At 42.1% G+C, this 27,759-nt stretch overlaps 1 protein-coding gene across 1 annotated transcript; it reads right to left on the reverse strand.

Moving 5' to 3' along the window:
* Nucleotides 1-23,101: 23,101 nt before the first annotated feature.
* ppp1r3aa (protein phosphatase 1, regulatory subunit 3Aa) lies at nt 23,102-25,851 on the reverse strand. Its single transcript, XM_056425009.1, has 3 exons — nt 25,014-25,851; nt 24,209-24,267; nt 23,102-23,608 (listed from the first exon to the last, which is right to left on the reverse strand). The coding sequence occupies exons 1-3, from the start codon at nt 25,694-25,696 to the stop codon at nt 23,367-23,369; spliced, it is 984 nt and encodes a 327-aa protein (XP_056280984.1). The 5' UTR covers nt 25,697-25,851; the 3' UTR covers nt 23,102-23,366.
* Between the last annotated feature and the right edge of the window lie 1,908 nt (nt 25,852-27,759).

Below are 27,759 nucleotides of genomic sequence, written 5' to 3' on the forward strand. Positions count from 1 at the left end.
ATATATAATACAAAATCATTTGAACTTGTCTGAAATAGGTCTAGAGTGTGATGTATATACAATACAAAAGATAATGTGATATGTAAAATAGCTTGGTGTTGGCGCTGTACATTGTGAGCAGAACCAACAGAAAAATGAACAGCCGACAAACTTGACATCAATCACGGGGGGGGGGGGGGGGTAATCTGCCGTTCTGAACATGACCAACTACTGCGGTCGTTTGGTGCAGCCGCATGCGCTGCTGTGTATATTAGCCGGTTGACATTTATTTCAAGGCAGAGAAGAGGAGGAGAGGAGGATTGAAGGGGAAGAGGGGGAGAGAGGGAGGGAAAATGGGGAGGACTGACGGGGAGGAAGGTTGGGGGTAGCCGTGGAAACCCTCCATGCGTCGGCCTATGGGTGAGCAGCCATTGGCGGAACGCTTGCCATGTCGCTGCTCAGGATTGCATCGTCTGGTGCATGGAAGACACCTCTCTCTCTCTCTGAATCGAGCTGTCTCCCCACCGCACGCCTACATTTTCAAAATGAGGGCATGGGAGAAAGAGAGAGAGAGCCAACAAGAGAGGGGGGCGGATTTGACAACAGACGCCGTATGCATACGTTTCCCTCTGACTCTCCCATGGCCTCCTGCAGCTGTGCTGGTGGAGGTTAATGAGTGTTCTGATGGCGTCACTGTGCCACAGTGGTCACATCTCATTTCCGCCGTGTTCACATCCTCAAACCGTGTCAGGCTCGTGATTGCTCTCCTCCAGCGTCGCAGATACCGCCCGGTGAGCTTGAATTGAACCCCTTTGGTGATGGCAGTAACGGTGCTGCGCGTGATTACAGTCGGACTGGCCGTCTGTGTAGGTGTGAATAAACATGGCGGTCGTCAGGGATTAAAGACAGGACAGCCGACTGTATCGACCTCCATTTGCTTTGGCCGAGCGACAAATACCACCCGGGCGCACCTGCATCGGAGATCATAATAGATTTCGAAAACGTCAACTGAATTCAGCGGACTAGAATTGTCACTTGGCTGACATTCTTCAGGTGGAAGGCGACCGTCGAGCGTTGTCATGGAAATAGGCATATAGGCAGCGTGCACGAGATTCTTAAAAACGATCTGTTACCATGGCAAAGGCTTCATCTATCCGAGCGTCGGTCGTCGTTGTGTTAATCGTGAAGCGCTCTGAAATGTATGCCTCATAGCGCTTTCCCCACATGACAGTCATTACCAGAGATCAAGCATCTGCTGCCGAGTGATCGATCCGTCCTTTCCAGCCGCTCTAATTCTACCAGATGAACCTGCTGCTAATCTTTCTCCGTCCTTCTTGTTTTGCATCAAAAGCACATTTGATCAAAAATGATAATGGGAATGACACATGATACAAGACCATACACTTTTATCATTATCTACTCATCAGACAGGGATGTGGGGGGGGGAAAGCGTTGTTGAATCTGGAGCAAGGCTTCGAGACTCAAAGGCGACCCGAGGAGCAGTTCAAAGTCGTTTCCACCTTGATATTCCTTCATCTGCTATTCTGCATTTGTATTCGCTCCATTTTTTTGATTGATGTTTTGAAGCATCTTCCCTTCCATCCCACAGATGGAACCCTTGATGGTGATGGGGGGAGGAGTGACGAATGGGACCTCTATAAATCGTCCAGTAAGATGTGTGTCTATGTCTGAACTGGTGTGGCGTGTGTGTGTGTGATTAAATGTACGTGTTGTTGTTTTGCTTTTTGTGCAACAACGCCTGCAGGAAGAAAGAAAAAAGCGGGGAAGCGTGTCTCTTTTCTATCGATTCAATGCAAAGGCAGTCGCCATGGCAACACAGCAGTCCCACTGTAAGCGGCTTTCACTCTCTGCCCCCTCTTGCTCTGCTCGGCAACAAGGTATACAGGCATCCGCCGACACGACGATGATATGTCGCTCCTCTGATGGCGTGTCGACAGGTGGGCTCCACTGCTTTCCGTTCATTCTCCGAGTTTATTTGCATTCTGGGGCAGCTTTTAATATGCCGGCCATACTCAGAGAGTGTGTCCGTCTTCTTATCGGAGAGGCCTTTCACCTCACTGGCTGCCTGGCGACAAAAGGAGGAGCGGTTCACGAGAGGTTGCGGGGGATCAGGGGATCGGGGCGTGTGTCAGTGATTTTTTATTGCTTGTGTATTTGTGAGGAAGAACGAGTGTGTGTCTGTGGTGTGTGTGTGTTTGGAAAGGGCAGGAAAAGAAAGGAAGTGATGTCAGGAATAAAGAGAGAGAGAGAGGCAGTGATTCATATAAGCTGACAGAAGCAGGCTGAGGTGTTGTTTCCTCTCGCCTCTCACTCAAACTAAAATCAATTGGTGTAAAAAAGCAATGAAGGAAACTGGACTTAGGCGGCAACCTGCCCTCCTTCTGTCTCGCTCTCTTACAAACACACACACCATGTCCAGTCCAACTCTATTTCTCTCACACACACACATTTACAGTAAACTACACACACCATCCTCTAACATTTCACGAGCCTGGTAGCTGGTGAACCACAACAGGCCGGTCTCCCCTTACTCTCTCCTTGTTAGCAGAGAGAGGGAGTTAAAGAGAGAGAAGTGAGGAGGAGAACTACTGTACATTGTTGAGAGGTCACGGAGACTGAACATGTGAATGTGAGTTCATGCACCTCAAGGAGAAGAATAATAGCTGCTTCCCAGAGACATTATTTCAGCTTAGTGAAGAGAGACTTGATATACTTCCAGTGACATCTTTGGTATGCACTGATGACGGTCTTTTAAATGCAGTGAAACACTGCATGGATCTACGTGTACAGCTATCTCTTTTATAAGTGTCACCTTTAAAAAAAGATTACAATTAAAAAGGCTCTCAGAGAAATAATAATTCTTCTCCTTCAGTGTCTGACTCCACGACCCTGCTCACGGGTCGAACAATGGTTACTATGGTAACTATAGAGGGACTATAGCAAAACTACTGTCAGCCTTTTCAATTCAATTCAGTTTATTCTACTTAGCCCAATATCACAAATTGCAAATTAGCCTCTTGGCGGTAACCTTTCTGCATTTCAGTGTAATCATCGCATTTGCTGTGTGTGTAAATATGAGATGTGTTCAATATCTCACGTGGTAAAAATGTACCCAAACGATCGATGATAGTTGCGCTGTACTTTAGTGAAACGCTTAAACTGCTCACATGCTTGACAATGACTGTTCTCGTGGTGATGTCGAGCTGGTAATGCTTACGTTGTTCACCATTTTAGTTCAGCTATTCCCACCAAAGGGCGGTCGGGTTCATCTTCATGCACTCTAAACACACCTGGGATATCGCTTTCACGAGAATGGGATAAAGGTGGCGTCAGTGACTTTGACATTTCACCGCCAAAATCCAATCAGTTCACCTTTAAAATGTGAACAAAGTCTCCGGTACAGAGACGTAGGAACACTTTTTAGTTCACACCAAGTCAGAGGACACAAAAGAGAAAGACACTTTCGATGAGACTAAAAAAAATTGATCACCAGAATTGTTTCTCACTCGCGCTCAGGGCTTCGATTTTTTTCTGTCGCAGAAAAAAATCAATGTGTCGTTTAGTGTCGATACTTGTATATTGGCTGGAATGAAAGTAGCACTTCTGAAGGATAGACTACCCTGCAATAACAATCTGACCTGAGGCAAATGATTTGCTTCTGAAGAAAGATATTGAAAACTAATTCATAACACATAGAGACAAATTGCGTGTTGCGTTGAATCCCTTTCATTAACAAAAGAAAGAGAATTTGACGGGGATTCTTCCTCGGCGATAAAAATATATTTATATATCACTTTCACAAGATAAAGCATTCTCAGATGAGCTTAGAAAGGAGTGGAATGATGAGGTCACAAGAGTTTGGCTTTCTTGCTGTGGATGGGAGTATTGGAGAAGAACAGTTTGTATCTTGAGAACAATAGCACGCTTAATCATTTTCACAAAAGTGAAACACTCTTCCACAGCATCCGGTGAACTGTGATGAACTCCGGTAAAAGTAGCAGCAGAGAAATTGCTTTCTGTACCACGATTTAGAGGAAACACAGTAACTTCATTATCTATTGGTCTATTATAGGACACTATATTATTTTTCTGTGCCGTAAAGTCTGCTGCAATCTCTCATACACACACCCACTGATGAGGTAACATATTCCTATATAGACAATATCCTCTCCTAGCTCCTTATCAACTCTGGAGGCATGGTTAGCAGGTTTCATGTTGTACTCTCAGTATGTGACAGTGTGTGAATGCATAAACCACAGCAGAGAGTGTGTGTGATCTCCTATTGGGAGTCCTGGAGCGAGAGCATTAATCAGACCCAGGGGACCTGGGGCTCAGGCAGGGCCTTCAACAAGGCGTGTGTGTGTGTGTGTGTGTATGCATGCTTTTGACAGACATCTGATGAGCAGACCCAAAAAGAATCTGCTGACCTGCCTTTTTAACTTCAAACCACAATGAATATGTGCATAATAAAAGTCTTATTGTGACAATTATTGTGTGTGGATGGAATAACATTCTTTACAAGTACCCCAAGATGGATTCTATGTGCATGCGGCGCTATTACAAGGTCATTAAACAGCAACTTGCACCGAGGACTTTAACACTGGGTACTTTGGCCAGGTGATTTAAGTCGCAATCTTCACATGCATCAAACATATTCTCATGAGACACACACACATACAGGCGGACAGATACAGTTCGCTGGTGATCTACGGTAGCGGAGCTGTAAAACTCGATTGCATTCAGGGTCACCTCATACACAGCGGCAATGTGCACATCTCATATACCATTTTCTGTCTTAGCCTCCTTTCTTCACATCCTTTAGAAGCCATCCATCTGTTCAACATCCCACATCTCCCATATATTTTTTTCCAGCACCGTTCTTTACCTCTTGTTTCCACACAGCTCCTCATACATTATATCTTTAATTTCTCTCCCCTGTATCTCTTAATCCTCCCCCTCCACTCCCGGTAGTCTATTCCATCTGTGTCCCACTGTAATCAAATGTACGTTGTTAACCTCACATCCCATGTGTGTGTGTGTGTGTTTTACAGTAGCTATAATAGTCTTGTGTGACTAGTCAAGAGGATTACTGCTGGGCATATCAGTGGGAGAAAAGAGAAGTCATGAAGCTGAGGAGAGAGGGAGGTGGGGGGAGACAGGCGGAGCATGAGTGGAAGTGGCTGGCAGCAAGAGCATCAAAGGTACGAGTGGTGTTACAAAAGCAAATGGTAGTGGTCAAATGATGTCCCATTCAAAACAAAGAAATGTAACGTTACAAGAACTTGCACAGCTGATATTTAAGATTCTTCCTGAAACACCTAAAAAGACAATATACTTGTTGCTGTATTTAAGTCAGGATTTGCAATTTACTATAATGCCTTACGTCGAGTGCAATTTCTGAGCCGGATTAACTGTATTTTCTATTTGTTTCATCAGTGCCGCGATGTGATTCAATCCCACGAAAAATAGCCTGTGACGATAGCTGCGGGGTGAAATGCAAGAGTGCAATTAGGTCGTAACGGCATCAAGGGAGGGGGAAATAACACGAGTTGAAATGAGGAAAAAAGACTGAAGCCAAATCAAAAAGGAGAAAAGACAGATCACACTCATTGTGTGACCTTTTCCTCACAAATGGAGAGACAGACCGAGTGGATGAGGGAGGCGGCTCTGTGATGAAACCCGTTCGTGTGAGCCTGGCTGCCAACAATATGTTGGTTCTCAATACGGTGCACTCTTTGTGTAATCCTAACTGCCCACACGCGGCCATATAATGCAGCACACTAGCAGACACACACATACTCTACACATTCTGCAGCAATTCACAACCCCATACCCCCACATGCCCACACGTGCTAAGGCATCGCTATAGGTGCAGACGCACATGTGAAGTGAGGCTTCCCACACATTACACACAAGGGTGCACAGAAACACACACACACTCACGCACACGGTATACGCAGGCACAACACACAACACAGTTTACCTTGGCTCCAGACTGAATGAATCACCCTGGAATCTGTCCCTTCTGTCCAAAATTCTTAGCCTCAAAATCCCATTCTGCTGTAAAGAGCAGGCAATGAAATCAGTGTATAATGTTCCTTTATGTCTCTTTGACTGGTCATAAAGAGGTCAAGGACATTGTACAAACAAATCTGTTGTTTAGTTAAAAGAGAAGCAAAATGAATGTTGCTCTATGTTTTGGGCTCCATAACATAAATAGGTATCTTTTGGCATTAAAATGTTGTAAGGATGCTCCATAACCCGTGAAGTTCCCATTGTACTTGTCTTAAAGGATCCTGAGGGCCTTCAAAATGAACAAACAACGTGAGCTATGTCTGAGTAATATAACCCTTTTGTTAGGCCAACATCCAGGATCCAGAGAGGGAGAAATGGGAGTTATATGGTTCTGTCGAATGTTGTTCTGACATTTGGGTCAGGCCAACGCTGTAAATGGCATGCAGACTGCTTTACTGAGGGCGTTCAGAGAGGCCGACTGCTTGTCTTCTGACTGTCAAACACTCAGGGCCTGCCTTGTCATCGCAAAAGCTTTTCTTAACCCTTTGCTTTCTCTACCCGCATGTCAATTTCAAGATGTCTTTTTGTCCTTGACTCATCTGAAAGCATTCCTAAATCGGTCTTTTCTAATCTAAATAGTATTGAAGCTCAAACGGCACACTACATTCGGTCCACACATGACTGTTTAGAATGTATAATATTCTGTTCTGAAACGTTGGCGCTCGCAAATGTGCAAGCCCAACTAAGACGGACAAATTCCTCCCATCACTGCAGCGCTAGTGAATGAAGTTATTTTCACGGTAGTTTTTGCAGTTGGCTTAGTTTAAGAGGAAAATGTTCAAATGCTTAATATTTTATAAGCTATAACAGAGTGGAGTCAACAACCTTTAAAAGAGATATGTCTGTCCTCAAGATTTTTGATGAATCTTCAACCCCAGTTCACCTGAAACTGCATTAGCGTTAAATCGACGTGCTGCTGAATACAGGTCTTACTTTTGAAAAGGAATCGCTATGGAAACAGCTTTATTTTACTCTGTGCAGCTGTAAAACACAGCAAGTGGAAAACAAACTTCGAGTAATTTATAATGTTTGAGCTTTGTTGCCTGCAGGCTCGGACTGGACTAACTGAAGAGCATTTGAGCCTGAACATTTCTACTGACTCAGGATATTTCTGCGATGTTGTTGATGGCATCTACATTAGCCCAGTGTCCCGACATTAGTCTCATATTTAAAACATCGTCATCTAATAGTGATGTAGTTGTTGACGGAAAAAACATTTTCTCTTTGGTAGATAGATGTAAGTAATGCATGAATACGTCTAAGGAATAGGAGATATACTTTGCGTTAAAGGGGGACCATGTCACTTTAAGAGTGTTGCATTATGGGTTGTTTGTTGTCTTTCTGCCCCATCTGTCGACAGTGTGTCAACCGGTTGTCAAGTTAGTTGAGAAGCTCATCAGCAAACTATAGTGCCAATTGTCTCCTGTGTTTGATTTTTTACATTAATGTTCGTCAAAAGCTAAGGTTGCCTAAAAGAGAAAATATTTATATTGGGCCCAATGTGCCCACATTCAGAATGGGGCAGGACAGCTACACCACTTAAACCACCATGACTGCTACTCACCATCTAACTGCAACTAAATCATTCATTTTTAAATAAATATTGAGATTCCATATTAAATTAAATGACTTGTAATAGTGAACATCTTTTTCTGTGCAGATGTTACATGATGCCAATTTTCTAATCACACTTGTGTCATTCATACAGAGCGCTCACCCTGATTTGCCTCGCCACTGTGGGGGTGGTCAACATCAGGTCCTCGTCTCTTTTTCTTCTGCGTCCACATTCTCAGAAGCATGGATGTTCCCCCTGCACAACTTTCCACGTGACCAAATATTTCAGGCTTCCTAGGCTCACAGCAGCTGAAAGCCACAAAGAAATGAAAAAATAATTATAGTCAGATTGGGTCGGGCCAAAATCTCATCGGTGCAATCAGTGCGTGATCGAAAAAGCAATCTGGAAGCAGTTCTTCAGCAAGTGAGTCCTTCGAAGCCACACTGTGGAAAAACAGAGAACGCAGCTGAGCTCGGTCCACCATCTTTAGACTTTATGAAAAGTTATTGGACCTCCTGTGATTTTGTATTAGAATTCAAACACGTGAAAAGTATGAGAGCAATTGGTCCGTGGCCGAAGGTGTAATTAATCCTCGAGAGAGAAACAGTGGCTGTAAAACAGTTTACCAATATATGATTAATTTTCGTATCATGCAGTTAGAGATACTTGACATTTACTGGAGAACTGAAATAACCAGGCTGCAGGTTTTGCAGAATTAAAGCAATAGACCTGTTATAAAACAGAAAGTCTCATAATCAGCCCTGCTCTGAAGTGTGTTTCTTTTTATTTGTTCATTCTGTTTCCCCATGTTATTTTTCACCTTGTCTTTCCTTTGAAATACCTTTGTGTGTTTCCCACCGGTGTGATTGGCCTGATTAGTTCCACCTGTGTCTCATCGCCCTCTTTTCTTTGTGCGTTGACTGTTGTGCTCTTCCAGTCTTTATAGCGTTGAGCCTTTTTCCCCTTCGTGCTAGTTTGTTTTGAGTAGTCGGGAGAATAGAAGTCCATATACCATTCTAATATTTAAAATTAGGACATCATAAAACTTTCTATCAAAGTATAGGTCAGAATATTAAAGTTAAAAACATATGTATTTATGTATGTAGATTTTATTTATTCACTTTCCCTTCCTGATTTTTTCTTTTTCATATTTTAAGGATCGTCAGAAGTTATTACATTTATAGATTCATACATTTAACAAACACAAGCATTTAATCTGTTATCATGGCAGCGATGCTGTTACTGCCCATCGTAACCAGGGCGTAACATAACGAAACAAAACGAAAAGCCGGGTGAAATAGTTGAGGAGCAATAATATATGTAGCATTTATTGACAATTTACTTATCAACACAGGTAAACTAACTAAAGTGGAAGCAAAGGTGTCAGGGCCTATAAGACCAGAACCAGAACTCCACACTAGCTAGGAAATAAGGTCAACTGGACCTTATTAGCCACCGCGTCGGGCCTAACAACAACACCCTTGAAGCGGACATTATTGACCACAAAGTCCTGCCTCTCGCCTCTTATTGCTGAAATAGAAAGACAAGCTGCTTCCCCGACATTCCTGAGCTCCCTGACATTCACAAAACAGGAGAAAATAACCACAATAGCAGAGAACCCCTACGCAGTTTCCCCAAAATGATGACAAATTGTAGCCCAACGTTTGACGCCTCTCACGTGTAAGCAATGCTTTGCTAACTCCTCGTCCCCTGTGTGTGCCGCTGTGACATGAGCTTAACATCTAGCTAGCTCATCATGCCTCGTTAGCTTGAACATACAGAGAGGAGTGGGAATCAAACCCTGAACTCAAAGGCTGGCTGAAGCCGACGATACACGCACGCGCAAACTGTGTTGTCTGTCTGATGTAAGAAACACATGACAACTCAAATACATACTAAAAAGCCTTATAACAGTTGCATCCAAAGCACGCTGCCATTAATGAGTAAAACAAGTATAAATATTCCTGCCTGCTGCGCGCGGCTCCTGTGAGACTGAGCGCCCGTTGAGTGCTTTGGGACGGCGGAGGGGCTCACGGCAGCTCCCGCTGCTCATTGAGGATTGAAACTGCAGTACGGTGCGTGCGTCTCCAAGACAACAGACAAGTCTCCAAAAACTAAAGGGAAAAGTTGCTCGATTTGTCTAAAAAAAAAGTCGCAAAGAGGTTTTTTTTAAATCGCCAGATTTAGCAAGTTGGCAGAACGGGGAGGAGCTTCTGGGGCTGCAAAGCGTGCGTGGCAGTGACGTCATCCACAAGAAGGGGGCGTATCCGATGCGGAATGTGTCCATTGATGTGACCTTTGATGTGTCATTTGATTCCTTCAGGGAAATGCGATATAAGGGAGACAAGTAGGATTTTTGGCAGACATTTTTCTCATACTTTTGCTTATCTTACTCCGATTTTTTTGTCCAGGGACTAATTTTACGATTGAAATGGTAAGTGCACAGTACAAGAGAAAACCAACACAGCAAGAAAACATCGCAGTCCAAGTCTTGAGCCTCCAATGAACTTTTATATAAGTTTATTGGAGGAGCAAGTACGATGTGACTTGAACGACATCAAGCTAACACTCACCAGCAGAAGACCATAGCTGATCATAAAACCCAGCAGTCTCTCAAAAATAAGCTGAACCAGGACGAGGAAAAAATCCAACTCAAGGCTGTTCTTAAGAAGACATATGCAGATCACCTGAAGGATGAACATCGCCAATGGCAGCAGGAGAAAGAGTCCTTTAGGCGTCAGCTGGACCATCAAATAGAGGACAACGATAACTTTGTGGCTGCTTTGAATAAAAAATTTAAAGATCACCTGGAGTGTGAACATATTCAAAGGCAGCAGGATAAAGCGTCCTTTTGCCTTCAGGTGGAGCATCAAAAAGAGGAGCACCATAACCTCTTGGCTGATGTGATGCAGGCTGAGCATTTGCTGCAGCTGGGTCGCATCGAGTGGCGGGAGGAAAAGACGACCCTCCTTAAAACCACAGACGGCATCCAGCAGGCTCTGCAGCAACAGAAACAGGAGCAGCAGACTCGTGAAAGATCCTGGGAGTCCCAGGTAGAAGATCTCCAGACCCAGATCACCACGATGCAGCGGAAAGAAAAAGTGGTACACATGTTTCATACCATGCTGCCGATGACAATGCTGAGGACCCAAGTGTTGTATATGTGTGAGGGTTAGACAAACTTTATCCTGACACACATTTCACAATTTGATATGGCAAGTGCAAAGTACAACAGAATACAAGGACAGAAGAAAGAAGAAGACATGTCAATCCAAAACATGGACTTAAATTCCGCGGAGGAGCAAAAATCCCCCCAAAAATTCAGACTTCTGTAATGGTACAATATAGTAATGTCATATTATGGGAAAGTATAGCTTAGGTGATCAGCAGTTTATTGAGAGAGTGATTTGGGGTAACAGGAGCATAAGGGAGGGTCCAGCCTGCCGTCATAAAACTAATGGTTATTCACAACTGGGGGAGGGGGGAGCAAAAATCAACAACAAAATTCTGCTGACTTCATTTTTATTGAGACACATTTGACCATTTGATATGGCAAGTGCAAAGTGCAACAGAAGACAAGGACAGAAGAAAGAAGAAGACATGTCAATCCAAAGCGCAGGCAGAGAGGGGGGGGGGGAGTCTCTGTCTGTGCCTCCTGACACAATCTAAGGGGAGAGTCCTTCTAGACATCGATGAGGACTGCCTGGAGCAGTACCTGGACCATCTCCAAGAGGAGAACCAGCAGGAGATTTGTCATCAACAGGATAATTGTCATCATCCCTTAACACTGCTGGTTCAAGCGCAGACAGGGGGGGGGGGGGGTCTCTGTCTGTGCCTCTTGACACATAAGACCCGCAACAGCTCATGCATTGTTTCAACAAGGTGCTAGTAACCTTATACATGAGTGGTTCCCTGCTGTACGCAAAGTGCATGGACCAGAAGAATCCAGTAGCAACAACATTTTCTGTTTGACTTGAGTCACTCAAGGGAGGAATGTGGAAGAAAAACGTATGTTTCTGAAAAGTGTAACTGCATTGTCATCTGCTGGAATAAAGGCAGCATTGCAGCAAGGTAAAAAAAATTATATATATATATTCTTGACACAATCTAAGGGGAGAGTCCATCGAGACAACATCGATGAGGACTGCCTGGAGCAGTACCTGGACCATCTCCAAGAGGAGAACCAGCATGAGATTTGTCCTCAATAGGATAATTCAACAGGGGGGGGGGGGGGGTCTCTGTCTGTGCCTCTTGACACAATCTAAGGGGAGAGTCCATCGAGACATCGATGAGGACTGCCTGGAGCAGTACATGGATCAAAGTTTGCTATGGTGTCTTGACATGACTTTTTAATCCTGGGTAGCGTGAGTGGTGGTATTTTCAACAAAAAAATGAGTTATTGAGCAACCTTAAGGTCAACATATGTCTTCCTTTCTTCCTCATTGTCTCTTGGTTATGGAATTAAATTCCATGAATTCCAGAAGACAACTGTAAGCAGAAACTGTCAAGTTATTTGATTTCTTCGGATGTTGATAACTGATATTAAACCGCAGGAAGCTTGTGTTGAATATAGGAATGCTCTCCTGAAAATATATCTCACATAATAGCGCAACCCTTATTATAGTTTGCCTGCATACGCACGTATACCGAGATGCATACCAACACCATGCAGTATACACACTGTAATGTGAGTGTGTATGATGATAGGCTCTCAGTTCAGTCATGAGATGTATCACAAGGTGCACGGCGTGATCCAGAGAGTTGATGAACGTGATCGTCTCAGCCTCCTCAATGGCCTCGTACGAACCAGAGAAGCCATCACAAGAAAGTGTCAATTAAGAACATGTTGAGTTTTTAAATCCAGTTTTCTTAAAATGGATGTTAAAATCAGTCCACAAAGTGAAACAGTTCAAATTTCTTAAAACGAATGAACAACTTTCATTGAATAAAGTGCCAGAACAGGCAAATAAAATGTAATTCTGATCATTTTCGTATTCATTTCTTTGATATTGCTTAACAGGTAACAAGACAAATAAATAGCAGTTAATTGTAATTTCATGATTGTTGTAGGGTGGGGGGAAAACGTGGACCCAAAAGCAGCAAAAGGGAATCAGATTCAGGTCAGGGGTCAGGCAATGAGACATGGGGAACTGGAGCCGACCAGGGCGGTGATGGGACGCGGGGAACTGGAGCCGACCGGGGCGGCGACGGGATGCGGGGAACTGGAGCCGGCAACAGAACCCTGGGGGCTGGGGTTGGCAGAGGTGCAAAGCAGCAGCGGGAACTGGTGGGTGCTCCCAAAGTAGAAAGACTGGCCGGGAGATGGGCAGGTAGACGAACTGCAGGGGCTTCGGCTCGTAGACGGACTGCTGGAACTGGGAGCTGGACCCGGCCAAGGCGCCGGGACACCGGAGACTTACTGGAGCTGGCGACAGGACACTGGGAAGTTTAGTGCGTGACTTCAGTCACTCAAGGGAGGAATGTGGAGAATAAAAATGTATTATATATTGTATAATAACAAGATAATAACGATGTAATGACAATACAAAAATGACCAGAAACCATCAGCGAGGGTTTTGGTGCAAGACGTGTATGTTTCTGAAAAGTAGAGCTGCATTGTCATCTGCTGGAATAAATGCAGCATTGCAGCAAGGTTAAACAAAATTAAATATATAATTATTTCCACTGTAAGCCTTGAGTGTACATTTACAGTGTACCCAAAGTTTGCTATGGTGTCTTGACATGACTTTTTAATCCTGGGTAGCGTTAGTGGTGGTATTTTTAAAAAAAAGGAGTTATTGAGCAACCTTAAGGTCAACATATGTCTTCCTTTCTTCCTCTTTGTCTCTTGGTTATGGAAATAAATTCCATAAATTCCAGAAGAAACTGTCAAGTTATTTGATCTCTTCGGATGTTGATAACTGATATTAAACTGCAGGAAGCTTGTGTTGAATATAGGAATGCTCTCCTGAAAATATCTCTCACATGATAGCGCAACTATTATTATAGTTTGCCTGCATACGCACGTATACCGAGATGCATACCAACACCATGCAGTATACACACTGTAATGTGAGTGTGTATGATGATAGGCTCTCAGTTCAGTCATGAGATGTATCACAAGGTGCACGGCGTGATCCAGAGAGTTGATGAACGTGATCGTCTCAGCCTCCTCAATGGCCTCGTACGAACCAGAGAAGCTGTCACAAGAAAGTGTCAATTAAGAACATGTTGAGTTTTAAAATCCAATTTTCTTAAAATGGATGTTAAAATAAGTCCACAAAGGGAAACAGTTCAAATTTCTGAAAGCGAATGAACAACTTTCGCTGAATAAAGTGCCAGAACAGGCAAATAAATGTAATTCTGATCATTTTCGTGTTCATTTCTTTGATATTGCTTAACAGGCAACAAGACAAATAAATAGCAGTTAATTGTAATTTTATGATTTGTGGATATTAAAGTATTTAACTATGACTTCTAACCACCATCTGGATTTGTAAATGTGTCACCATATCCCTCTACCTGATTCAGTTCATACATGTCGGCCCGTGATTTAGTGAATACTACAAGTGGCCTCGTACCTTTCAACTCATCGACATTCTGTCCTCGTTTCTCACTTTTTTCCTGCCGCTGCTACTTTTTGTGTGCACTCACACTACAGTCGCGGTGCCAGGTTCGTACTGCGTCCTCAAAGCAGTGCCCTGTGAAGGGTAGCCTTCCCCCAGTGCCAACGTTGGCTTTCGGCCATTTTGCTGAAGGTGCCAGCACGGGACTGCAGCCATCTTACAAAAGGTCAACATTCCCCAGACGGGTTCAAGTGACTTTGACTGCGCCGCAGTGTCACTCAGACCGCCACCTCATCGCACGCGGTGTCACACGGGGAGACTTATCTGCTTGTGGTGGATAAGAAGATATGATGTGGTGACACGACAACCTGTGTAAATATACTACCAGAACGAGAGTTGAGACAACTTGCGCTGTCATTATTAGTTGGGAGTTGCATAATATTGTAAAATCTGTATCGCTGAAATGAGCTCGAAATGCATTTCAATCGTGTTTTGTATGCTGGTTTCGTGTTGGACTTGTCTGGCATTTGGCATATTGCCATCCGTCAGATGGTTGCTGGAACGGACACGTCATCAAACCACCCATGGTTACACATGACAGACCTTTTCCCATCCACTCCACATGCTTGCAGATGGAACAAAGTCTGTTACGAAATGTCTGAAATTGTATAATTTTTTTCATTACTCTAACTCAGCAGCGGGATATTATTATCTTCAGTTACTGACTTCACAATGAACATGCACTATATCTATATAGTGTGGGTGTAATGTACATTGCAACATAACCAATCTGAATTAACAATCAAGGTGAGCAGTTCACCAGTTATCATAATTGAAAGTGTCATAAAGCATGTATTACTGTTTTAAGAATTATTTCACATTAAATCCTAAAGCGTCTCAATACCGTGTGTATATAATTCACTTCTTCCTGTGCACACTTGTTGCACTTGCTTGTTATCATGTGGTCATTTTTCAGTTACAGTATGAACAACATGCTACCTCATAAGGGATAATAAGAGTTTCCCAAATGTCATGTATCCATGGCATCTGGTAAAATCACATCACACCTAAAATATATCCATAATGTTATTAACCGTGTTATTTAGTGCAGTGGTTCTCATCATTTTTTAAAGTTATGTACCCCCTGTGAAATATTTCTTTCAGCCGAGTACCCCCTGACCAGTGCAAAGCATTTTGGGTTGAAATAAAGATGTAATACGCAGCATTTTGCATATAATATATAATATATACAATTCAGTTTATGAACATACACTTATATTTTATTGAATATTTCTTAAATAACTATTTTCAAAGGCTTTTTTAATGGATGATCATTTTAAATATATATATTTTTAAATGTCACCTACCCCCTAGAGGGCCTTCACTTACCCCCAGGTGTACACATACCCCATTTGAGAACCACTGATATAGTGCATTCTGTAAGTCACATGAGTAACATGAGCAGGGATGAAAATTACTATTGGCTCGGTTAATTTATCTTAATCCCAGTATCTTTCAGCAGGCACTCAAATTGAAACGATAAATGACTCCGCAGAGAGAGAGAGGAACAGACGGGAGCCTGGTTTTCTCTTTAAAGACAGCCTGCGAAGGTTCAAAGAGTTAATTTATCTAATACCCGACGTGTAATTCTACTGAAGCTTCCAAAGATTATATTCTTTAAAGATCATAATTCTGACCTAACTAAATTACCTTTTGAAGAACGAAGAACTACTGACTGTTCCTCTGGTCCGTGAAGGGCGTCATACACAGAGTGATTTAGAGTACAGTATGTCAATAGACGCTGTGTAAATAATTGCAAACAAGGATTATGACCTTTCCCAATCGCACTAGAGGCAACGCATTCTGACCAGAGCATTCATTTGAGTTATGAAGTCTGCAAACACCATTCTATGTATGCCTTGTTCGTTGTTTCCAATCCCACATGTTCTGAATAATGTGGGTTCATGCTTCAGGTTGCCAGAATTATAGGGACACTCATGTCCGGTAACATTCACAATGACTAAGTAGTTAGAAGTTCAGTGTATCCTGTTTTGCAGACATTGTATAGGCTTTTAGAGAAGGTTATAGTTATATAATGGTAATAAAGATCTTCTGGGTTTTTATTTAGAGACAACTATTGTGTTTTTTTTAGTGCTGTGAAAAATAACGCGTTAACTCAGTTAATTCAATTACAGGTTTAACTAGTTTTTTTTTTTTTACGCATTTAACGCATGCGCAGAATGAGCTTCCAATCCATCTGTTGTTGGTCGTCGGGACGAAAAAAAAGTCACTTGCAAAATGAGCTTCCAATACACCACTTCAATCTGAACTCTGTCCGCTCTCATGCAGACGGTCTGTTCATCGGTAATGATCCTTCCGCAGGTTCACCTCCGGAAACCTTGTTACGACTTCTACTTCCTGTAGATCAGGGGTCTCAACACGTCGATCGCGACCTGCCAGTCGATCGCGGCGTAGTGTTGGTAGATCGCATGACATTAAAAAGATTGGCCCGCCCCCTGACATGTTCTCTATAGCACGTCTTTGTTCTTTTATTGAACTAAACGTCTGTTGTTGATCGTATCTCCACAGCAGCATGTCATTTCTGTCTCTTCGCGTTGCGTTAACACTGATCGATCTCCGTCTCGCGCGCCACAGAGCTCCGTGCGCGCGCATCGGGACCGAGCAAAAAAAAAAGTCACTTGTCAATCTGTCCACCTGTCCGGGCCGGTGAGGTTTCAGCTTTGCAGCGGTGTCCCCGCCGTCCCTTTCATCACGGCCCAGTTCATGAAGAAAACCCACACAGTCAGTTTGCCTCAGCAGCTGCTAGAGGAAGACTAGAGGCCTTTAGATTGTATCATGGTGGAGTTAATGGTTGACAAACAAGAGAAAAATGTTCTGTTTAACCCTCCTGTTACCTTTACATTTACTAACATATTTTACCCGCAGGGGGCAATTTGACCCCAGCAATTAAAACCTCCAGAAAATTATTAGAATTAAGATTGCTTCCCAAGTTTAAGTGTGAGGTACTTTATGTTTGTTTGTTGACTACCTAAATAGCCCTTTAAATAAATAAAAAAGTTGATATTTCTTATATGTTTGACACAGTGAAAAACAGCCTGGGGTCAAATTGACCCCAAAGAACACCGACATTAAACATTGAATGGGGTCAAATTGACCCGAAAGGTAACAGGAGGGTTAAACATTCTGTTTAGGATGAAGATGTATTAATGTTCCATATGGAAGAAAACTGCTAAATAACTGCTGAGTTGCAGCACCATTGTAGAGAAGAATGTATAAATGTATATATCCGTCTTTTGTCATAAATCTCTATGTTCTCACAAAATATACCGAGAATATCGGTAATATGTGATTAATCATGATTAATCCACAAAAACCTGTGATTAACCCGATTAAAAATGTTAATCGTTTCACAGCCCTAGTTATTTTTTAAACAATCGTGATTGAAAACATTATTAGATAACAAAAACAAATAAAGAAAATGCATGATGTACAATATAAATGTACACTACCGTTCAAAAGTTTGGGGTCACTTAGAAATTTCTTTATTTTTCAAAGAAAAGCACTGTTTTTTCAATAAAGATAACATTAATCAAAAATACACTCTATACATTGTTAATGTGGTAAATTAATATTCAAGGTGGAAACGTCTGGTTTCTAATGAAATATCTCCATAGGTGATAGAGGCCCATTTCCATCAACTATCCCCAGTGTTCTAATGGTACATTGTGTTTGCTAATCGCCTTAGAAGAATAATATCTGATTAGAGCATTCATTTGAGTTATGACAGCTGAAAACAGTTATGCTGGTGATATAAGCTATAACTGGCCTTCCTTTGAGCTTGAAGTTTGTAGAACAAAATTAATACTTCAAATATTAATCATTATTTCGAACCTTGTCAATGTCTTAACTATATGTTCTATGAAATGTTCAATTCATTTGATAAATAAAAGTGTGAGTTTTCATGGAAGACACAAAATTGTCTGGGTGACCCCAAACTTTTGAACGGTAGTGTATGTCAACAAGTGTGTAAGTATAAGCAATTAAAATGGAACTTCTTTTAAATGGAATTTGACGAGACCTAAAAGATAGCATTTTTTACAAAAGTAAGAAAAAAGTGAATTTACAAAAAGTTGAGTATGATTCTAAAACCCAGAGAAAGCAAATAGAACAACGTAACTTTAAGTCACGCAGTTCAAACATAGATTAAGGGCCAGCCTGGTGAATCAAGACTGAGCCATCATGTACATAGTGTTTTGTATTTGTTGATGACATGTCTTGTTTTCGAAATATATGTTGATGTTTGAATCCACAGGGCCATAGGACAAGGTACTTGTTTATCGTGTCTTATGTATTATTTACCCCGTTTAACTTTATTCCTGTGTATTACTTTAGGTGAGAGCCTTGTATAAGCCCTTTGGGTTTCTTTTTTCACCTGCACTCAATTCTGTGTCTTTTAATAATGTTACATTTGTACTATTTTTCTTTTATTGTGCGAATAAATAAATAAATAAATATTGGACAGAAATACATCATGGATACTTTTTTGCATTCATCAATACACATTTAGATTTGTTTTATGGTTGAGAATCATGACATAAATATCCAAATAGTTTCTTAACTCTCTCTGCTGGTGTCATTTCTTATTAATGAGGCCAACATTTAGTAAAAAAGGTACACTATCAACAAAACATTCAAATGTAAAAGAGTCAAGAAAAAGTTTACAGTTGTTTTTCTTTTATTGAAGAAAAACAAGGAAAGTGAAACATTTCAAATCTGAATCAAACACAAAGTAACTTTGTTCCATTTGGTGCATTGTAAAGTGATATTGTGCCCATACAACACTGCAAACGTACACACAGAAATTATTGTTTACACAAAATCTGCATTAACTAACGCATTCAACAACAGGTGGATTCTAATATGAATGTCATCATAGAAAGAACATCCGGTACTTTTTATTTTCCTTTTAATGTGAAGTTGATCAAATTTAATTACAGATTTGAAAAGATGCAATTGCTTGTTGATTTTATTAACATAAATTAAACCTCCCCTCATCAATTTTAAGGTTGAGACCACAACAAGGGATCGCAAGAAATATTTAAAGGGCCGGCGTTCACATTATAAAAAAAGACATTTCTACTACATCAAAGTGTATTTGTCATACTTTCCTCTAAGCATTCAAAGTAAATAAAAATAAAATATCAGACTTTAGTTAAACTGGTGATAACCTGTACACTTGCAACAAGTGAAAAGGGGTCACAAGTTGGAATTGCTTGGTTAGGGATCACTAGTCAAACATGGATGGGAACCACTGCCTAAACACACGTAAGAGTTAGAAACAACCAAATATAAAAACACAAAACCAAACACACATTAGTGCAGTGGGTTGCCTTTTTTTTTGAAGCTTTTTATATACATTTTTCACCATGGCCTACCAGCCTGAATAAATAGTATGATGATATGGAGGCCATTGCAACTAAGAGAGTGATGTCCTGACGGTTAAACATGTTACACACAAACCTCTCTCTCGTAACTCTCGGCCTATCACACCATCCCTTTGTTTGTCATCACTCGATGCCTATTCCACTTATAAAACCACCAGCACAATGAAAACATGTAGAGCGCAAAGAATGCTGGTAAGTCATACAGGAAGGCGACAAAGAAGAATCCAACGATCAAGAGGATGCGGATTAGAAGTCTGGTGATTGGAGTGAGGATGTATAACGCACTCCACCAAACAACACTACTGGACTCTTTTGAGTTATCAGATGAAGAACTCAGATGTTTGTGAGATGTGTAGGCTGATGGATTAAAACTCTCCCTGTGGGTGACCACCCCGTCTTCTATTGGTCTGCCCGCGTCCTGACAGGTGACCGATCTTTCCTTTACTTGAGTGGTGTTTTCCCGATCCCTTGGAGAGCTTTGGGCTGATTCAGTCAATGGCGGCCGACTCTGAACAGCTACAACGGGGGTGACATCTTCACTGAGATGAGCTCTTGAATTCAAATCTGTCTTGGATTCTGAGAGAAAGTGAGTTTGTTCTTCTGGGGTGAGTGACTGACTTGTCTCTTTTGAGGAGCAATCAATGCTTCTGGTGGCGGAGGTTTGCTCTCGGCCTCGACAGAGATCTGTCGAGGAATCATTGAAGTCCTTCTTAAATGGATGATGGCAATCTTGTGTGAAATCAGGTATATCTGCCATCCCCATTCCATCAACAATATCTGTGTCTCTATTAGAGGCCTGTTCTTTCCAACCAAACACCTCTTCCCAAATACCCCTGACCAAATTGTCTCCGAATCTTTCTATGAACACCTCCTCCAATCCAGACTCTATCGCTTCGAGTGCGACCGCATTTTCTGCCGTAATAGGTTCTTTTGTTCCCTCTGACAATTTGTTATATTCAACACGTGGAGAGCTCTCAACTTCTGCTGACAACTCTTGTTCTTTCAATTCAGCTGGTGCATTCTCCGTCTCCCCCTGAGCGCTCTCCGCACTCCCCATCAACTCCCCCAGTACTTCTATTTTCAGCTTTCCAATACTCACCCTCTCATCTTTGTCTCTCTGACTCATATCTTCCTCTGTTCTCTCTAATGTCTCCGGTTGGTGTTGAAGCTCCGTTGGAGTGTCTTTCTTTGCAACGTTCTTCGTCGCATTAAATTCTTCTGGGCTTTTTTCACGGCCTACAGCCTCTTTCGGACCCTTCGTATCATCTTGTGAATGAGTCCATCTCATTCTTACCACCTCCTTGGGGCTTTGGGTGCATTTATCTGTCAGAAAAGGTCTGATTGTATCATGGTCACCTTGAAAGACCTTTTTCATTTCCCTTGATTCCACTGTTTGTCTTGACTGTGGTGCTGGGTTTATTCCATGTTGCTTCTCATTTATTCCATCACAACTCAAACCTTTTCCTTCCTCAGTCTGATTTGAGACTAATACGTGTTCATCTGCTTCCGATTCCAATGTATTTTCCTGTATTTGTGTCAGTGTTGAGTCCTCTGATTTCTCAATGCACTCCTCTTCCCCTGCTTGGATTGACCTTGACTGTTTACTATCCGCTTCTGAAATTATTGACGTGCTTCCCCTCTGCCACGATGAATTACGTCGTAAAGCTTTATCATAAGAGTCTTCATTTAATAACTGAATAATTACCTCTTCTGCGCCAGTTAATGTCCTTGTTTCATTTATTGCTATACAAGGTTCCACCTGTGTCTTTTTGGATACCTCCAAGTCTTTGTTATTTAATGCAACATCTTCCCTCTCAGATTCCTCGAATTTGAATTCAGTTTCCAGAATTTGGCTTTGCCTGAAAGACGTTTGACGTGAATATGATTTATCTGCATTTGTCTGTGCAAGTCCTAATTCATTGTTATCATTCTCATTCTCCTGTAATGGATTTCCACTGCTTTGGTTCAGCCTGCATTTCTCATGTTGCTTTTCATCTGCATACCTCTGGGAAATTGTACACTCCTCTGTTTTCCGTGGCCTAAATATCTCCTCATCTGGAGCTCCTTCAGTTTCCACACAGTTACTCGTGATCCCTCCCTCCGTTCCTCTTCTGGATGCGGAGAAGGCAAACCTCACCGCATCCTTTGTCCCCTTTCCGATTGTCCCCCTAAATGCCAGCGTGTCATCCATCACATTGTGTGGGGTACCTGTAACCTCCCCTTCTCTGCTGGAAGAAAGCTCCTCATCCAGCATTGATCCCTGTGAGATCCTATCGACGGCGGCGGCATTCTGAGTCTCGGCCATTGCTGTCAAGTCTGTTGTCTCTGACTCCCCTGAGCTTGTTACGAAGTCAGCTGTGTGTGGTGCTGAGGGCTCATCTCTTTCTATTCCTTCTGCTTCTCCTTCTCGCTCCCCGATCGCACGCTTGTGACACGCAGTTGAACTGTCGGCGTAGCCCTCGGACACAGGCGGTGCCCCCTCGAGGCAAAATTCCTGCAAAGGGTCTGTTCCGGAGTTTTCCTGTGACCTTTGGGATGCGTCGTCATGTCCCGGGCTGCCGACGCACGCCTCTGTCGGCTGCTGGTCTTCGTTATTCAAGGCAGCATTTGCCAAAGTTATTTGGCAAGTATCTGACAGCAGCTGACACACAGCTGAGGTGTGCACATCTGAGCCCACCTGACATGCATAGTCTTGACTGCTTGCTGCACATTGGGCATTAGGCTCTTTATCATTTGAAGGAGACACTAACGCTGCTGTCTGCAGCCACTCTGACTCCGGAACACCAGAATGGTCCGTACAGCTCGGCTCATTAGGAAATGCCTGCCATACGTCGCACACAGAGATTTTTTCATCAGCGGGATCATCTGTACCGTTATGAAAGGTCCCCCACATATCATTGGCAGAAGGTGGGTCTTCTATATTTTCCTGTGACGCTTTTGACACGGTCATGTTGACTCTTTCCGTCCAGTTGTCACCCATGCCAGCGGCCCCCCACTGATGGGCTTTGTCAGTGTTCCAGTCCAGGGCAAGCAGCGGAATCTGGTGGTAGGTGAGCACCTGCGGACTCTCGTGGACCGGTTGTTTCTTTTGGCGTTCATGAAGGGAGCCCCACGGAGTCGGCAATGGCTGAGCAGCATTCTGGCCATTGGCTGAGTCATGTGAAAAGGCCTTTGGCCCTCGCTGACTCCTTGGGGAGAGGTAGTCCTTCACATGTGCCATACGTGCTGCTTTGTGTCTGCTTTTTATGCTTTCCACCTGTCAAAAAGGTCAAAGGTCAAGCCAAGTGTTTATGCTTGAATGAGTTGAACTATAACGAGAGACTAAAGTTGTGTCAGTCTTAAAGGTCATCAGCTACTTTGAATCCTCACACTGACTTTATAAAAAAACCTGGATGCAATGGCCCGTTCAGTTTTCTTTCATATTTAACATGACCGTGATGATGCAAGGTAGTGCAACACTGATGCAACCTCACCACATAAGCCTCATTTTGTTTACGTCATCATGTGTACTGCACCTTTACGAGCAGGTTGCATTTATTATTAATAGTTTGTACATTTCCGACATACTCTCAAGTGTCAGATTAGCTGACTTTTCACATCCTTGTGGGGCCCAAAGAGCACCGTCCAGTATGGGATGCATCTTTGCCTCAGCTATCATACGTTTGCAGAAACAACTCACACACTTTCTCACTTTATATTTACGGTTTATATCTGGAGCTGAAGACATGCTGACTGGCATGGATTGTGAGCAGTGTTGTCGCAAACAGTGTTTACTTCAGGGGAAGTCAGCGTTTTATTTTTTACACAAACATCAAGAAGAGTCTGTTCCTCCAGCAGATGATAAATTAACCTCACCAAATGTTTGTGTTCTTCCTGGTAAAGTAATGATTGTACATCGGTGCTGTTCTTTCCGTTAGCCCCCGCCGCTTCAAGTGTCGCCTCGGCATCTGAAAAAAAAGATATTATTCTGGAGGTTATACAACATGATTATACAACAAGATGAATGAAAAAACATTAAAACCCTGCTCATGAAATCCAGTGAAATGATTAAATCCATGACAAACTAATCTATTTAGATAATTAACTTTAAATAACATTACGTTTTCCTATCTAACAAACTATAGGAAAAAATGAACTTTAACTACCGGAAGACTAAAGAAGTCAGAAAAGTATGACACACTTTCCCTGTTTTAGTAGTGTGTGTGTGTGTGTGTGTGTAACAAAAATTCAGAAAGCGATAGCATGTTTATTTATATTGCAAATGTTTAAATGTTACTCTCTGTTTATATTGCCACTGGCTGGAGGTTACTGTTGACATGATGACGCTGCAACCCTGTATGCTCTCTCGGAACATACAGTAGGTTTTCAGTATTTCTTTTCCCTACATATTTAATATGATAATATTTATAATAATATTAATTATTATAAATTAATTATTAATATTATATATTATAATTAATATTTAATATTAATATTTTTCCCTACAAAAAAATATGTCGTTTTTTTAAAGAAGTGATCATTGTTTCCTTTTAAGTAAACACACCCACCTGCAGCAGATGTTGATGGCTTACTGGTCTCCCTGGTCTTTTCCTCTGCACTTCCCCTCCTATGGTTCAAAAGGAAGTAGGAATACCATTACATACGCTTTTTACATGTTAGGCTGTATTTGCGTCTGTGAATAGTGATATGTTGACGATGGTCAAACCATTCTGTGCACCTGCTCAGATTATGATCCACATTAAGAGGCGTACAATAACTAGCTGCGATCCTTATTTCCATGCAGGGAGCATGTGCTTGTGCCAGCAGCCTTTTAAACTTTTCCAATATAAATAGTCATGTGTTTGTCTACTGTATTATTATTATTATTTATTCTGCAGAAAGTCAGACCAGAACAAGCACAGATACAAAATAGGGAATGAATGTTCCTCAAGCAGAAACAAAGCATTGTGTGAATTGGAGTGAAAGAGGACAAATTAAACATATCTGGCTTTCTGAGCCACGGTGAGACGTCATGGAAACCTGGACAGACCCCATGACCTTAAATGGGCAATATGTGTTCTGCAGTCCAAAAAGGCCATGACTGAAAAAGTTACATAACAGCTCTCTGTACACACACAATTAATTGCCCTTCCAACTTCCTCCTAATGAGCGAGCAGCACCGTTTAAACGCTCACACCCATTTCCTATCCTGGCAAATGAGTTTCTTTGGGACTTCTATGAAAAGTTAGCACTGACAGATCCAAATAACACCATTTAAATATTGATTACGTCATGTCGTCTGTTGTCACAAGTGGGTTGTGACTTCCTTCAGCAGATGCATGTTTAAAAAGATGGAGAATCAGCTTCTCTCACCTGTTAGTTTTGAGACAGCTCCTCTTGCTCTTATATCCGATGATCTCCTCCTGCACTTGAGGCCGATGCTCTTTTACTCTCCGGTGGCAGAACAGCACATAGTTCATGTCCCCGTTATTCGCCCAAAATGTGCCCACTGAAGTTTCATAACGCAGACATATCTCCACTCTGGTCCCCCCTCTTTCAAAGGGAGGCACCAGAGTGTACTTGAAGGTAAACCTGTCGGTTTCCCAATCACTGGATCCAGGCAGATAGTCCGCGTACAGGTCAAAGTAGTTTGTCCAGCGATCCATGGAGATCCGGGCACAAACGGACTTGCTGTAGCAGAGGTTGACCACCCTGACGGTGCCGCGGAGTGTGGAGGTTCCCGGGAGGAGCTCGATGTTTTCGAGCTCGACCATCTGCTTTTGTAGCCTCTGGTGTAGCTCCTCTGGGGATGAGGGCACTGTAAACAGACAGGAGAGGTAGAACTCGGCTAAGGAACGGGTTGCCTCGTTTTTAAGGGGCCGGATGACTTCTGACTCTGCCACTCTGGGATTGTCAAACTCCTTGAATGACACCAGGTTCAGGCCGAAGGCATCTGCGAATGACACCTTCCTCCGAATGACCTGCGGGGGCTCCGGTTCGGAGTCCTCATCCGTTTCCTCGTCTGTGGCGGAACCCACGGGAGACGAGTCCTTCATTCCTCCCTCTTCCTGCTCCCCATTTTCTTCCTTTCCTCCTCCGTAGTCTTCCCTTCCTGTTCCATGGTTGGGCTGTGCAGACCCTCCATAGTGTGCGGTGGTCTGAGAGGCAGCTGTCGGCCCGTCCTGCCGTCTGTCTGGCTCGGAGGGTGGCACAGATCAGTGAGTCGATGGGAGAGCAGGGAGAGGACGTGACTTGACAGATGGAGTTTGGTTACAGCTGAACATTTTGAGTCTGAGCCATGCCTATTAATAGGACACATATAACTAGACCAGGGCAGGCCAGTTATTCTCACACAATATGTTTGCTAGTTACAAAATAAATAAAGGGAAATACAGCTTTTTTAAAGCACTTTAAAGTACAACGATTGTCTTAACAGGTCCATGTTTTAAATACATTGACAGTGTGTCTATATTGTGCTCATTCAAATGTGAATATATATATGATTATATATAATTAAATATATATATATACATATATATATATAAATAATTATATATATATGTATATATATAGATCTGAGTTAATCTTCTTTTTTAAACTTTGTTATGACATAATAAAAACACAATAATGACTTGGCTGTATTCTAAGTGTAGTGGTATGATGCAACATGTTCTGGTCATGGTGCCGGGTCATAACTGAGTCATGTAACCAAATCGCTTTATCACCACGAGATTTAATCCGTGCGCGTAAACACGCAGCTGGACAGCTTTAGGCCAGATGGAGACGGTGCTTCTCTCAGGATTTGCAGACTTGGAAACTGAACTAACACCTAGCAATACTATTAGCAAGCAATATTCATTAGTGTGAACAATATTGTATTTGGTTTAATTTACTTAACTTAACGCAGTTAGTCCTCCATACTTAAAATATCAATATCAATCACATGTTGCACAGACACCGACGTCTGCATGAATTGTCGTGACTTTGGAGATCCCTTAACATCTATAGTGCCATCATCAGGTCACAATGATAATTTGTTCAGAGTTTTGTTTCATGACTAAATGTTGGCATGCTGACATGCTAAACAACAAAATTGCCTGTATTTATCCAATAAACTTGAGTTTGTGATTGTACAATGTTAAGTATTACAATTTACATAACGTTGCAGAGCTGGACGCAGCAGTGAGTTGACCTGCAGTCCAAGGAGCACCGTTGAGATCGATAATGTCTCAAGTGCTGAAGCTGTGATTAAAGGGCATCTGGATTGAGTATCTACAGAAACTCTCATCGTGATTGCAGCCAGCCGTCATTATTTAGGTTCACTGCATCTTGGAACAGAAGACTGAGGATTATTCTGCTGTTTGTAGCAAGCTGAGCTTGTGTGTGTGTGTGTGTCACCATCTCGAAAAGGAAGTTCCTATAATCCTGGATGTGCAGTGTAACTATACACCCAAATCCAGTATATCTTGTAAACAGACGCGAGTTACATAATCCTCCACATGGTAGGTGAGCAGCTTTTTGTCCTCAAATGACCTATTTGTTCTCCATTTTTTAGCCAAAGGTTCTCTTGTTACATTTTATTGAAGTTTTTATCTTTAAATAGTATACAAAATTCTCATTTGCATTTTCTGTAAAGGCAGATATGAACAAGTGTTAATAATGCTATATATTAATGGATAGATACAATTATTTAAGGTAACGCCCACAACTTAATGCTTTCAGTCTGTAACATTTTAATAGTTAATCCAAAATGTACTCAGCTGCTCCCAATCATAAAAAACTTTTTTTGATTTATTCCAATTTAAGGGTTCCACCACAACAACAAAAACAGAAAGCTGAATCAACAACATCTTTAAAAACCTCATATTAAAAACAAATGTGTTTGCTCCAATTATTTTGTCAACCCTTTGAATTTACTAGCAGAAGACAACTTCTATGTCTAATGTATATCAGCAGATGGCACTATGCGATCAGACTAGAACATACTTTGGCAAATTACACATCAGCCCAATTAATGTGCATTTCCAGTTTGTGATAATGAGTTCCAACTGTGCAGATTGTGTTGGAGAAGAAAAAAAACATTCATCATAAAGTAGAAAGGGGAAATCAGAAATCAGTT

Source organism: Pseudoliparis swirei, chromosome 10, assembly GCF_029220125.1.
Source record: "Pseudoliparis swirei isolate HS2019 ecotype Mariana Trench chromosome 10, NWPU_hadal_v1, whole genome shotgun sequence".
In the NCBI taxonomy this organism is placed as follows: Eukaryota; Metazoa; Chordata; class Actinopteri; order Perciformes; family Liparidae; genus Pseudoliparis; species Pseudoliparis swirei.

Excerpts from the sequence above, each read along its gene's own strand:
- ppp1r3aa (XM_056425009.1), bottom strand. The coding sequence starts at position 25,696 with ATGAAGGACTCGTCTCCCGTGGGTTCCGCCACAGACGAGGAAACGGAT. Across the intron at positions 24,268-25,013 it reads AGCTGTCTCAAAACTAACAG|GAGGGGAAGTGCAGAGGAAA; the intron begins GTGAGAGAAGCT and ends TTTGAACCATAG. Across the intron at positions 23,609-24,208 it reads GCCATCAACATCTGCTGCAG|ATGCCGAGGCGACACTTGAA; the intron begins GTGGGTGTGTTT and ends CTTTTTTTTCAG.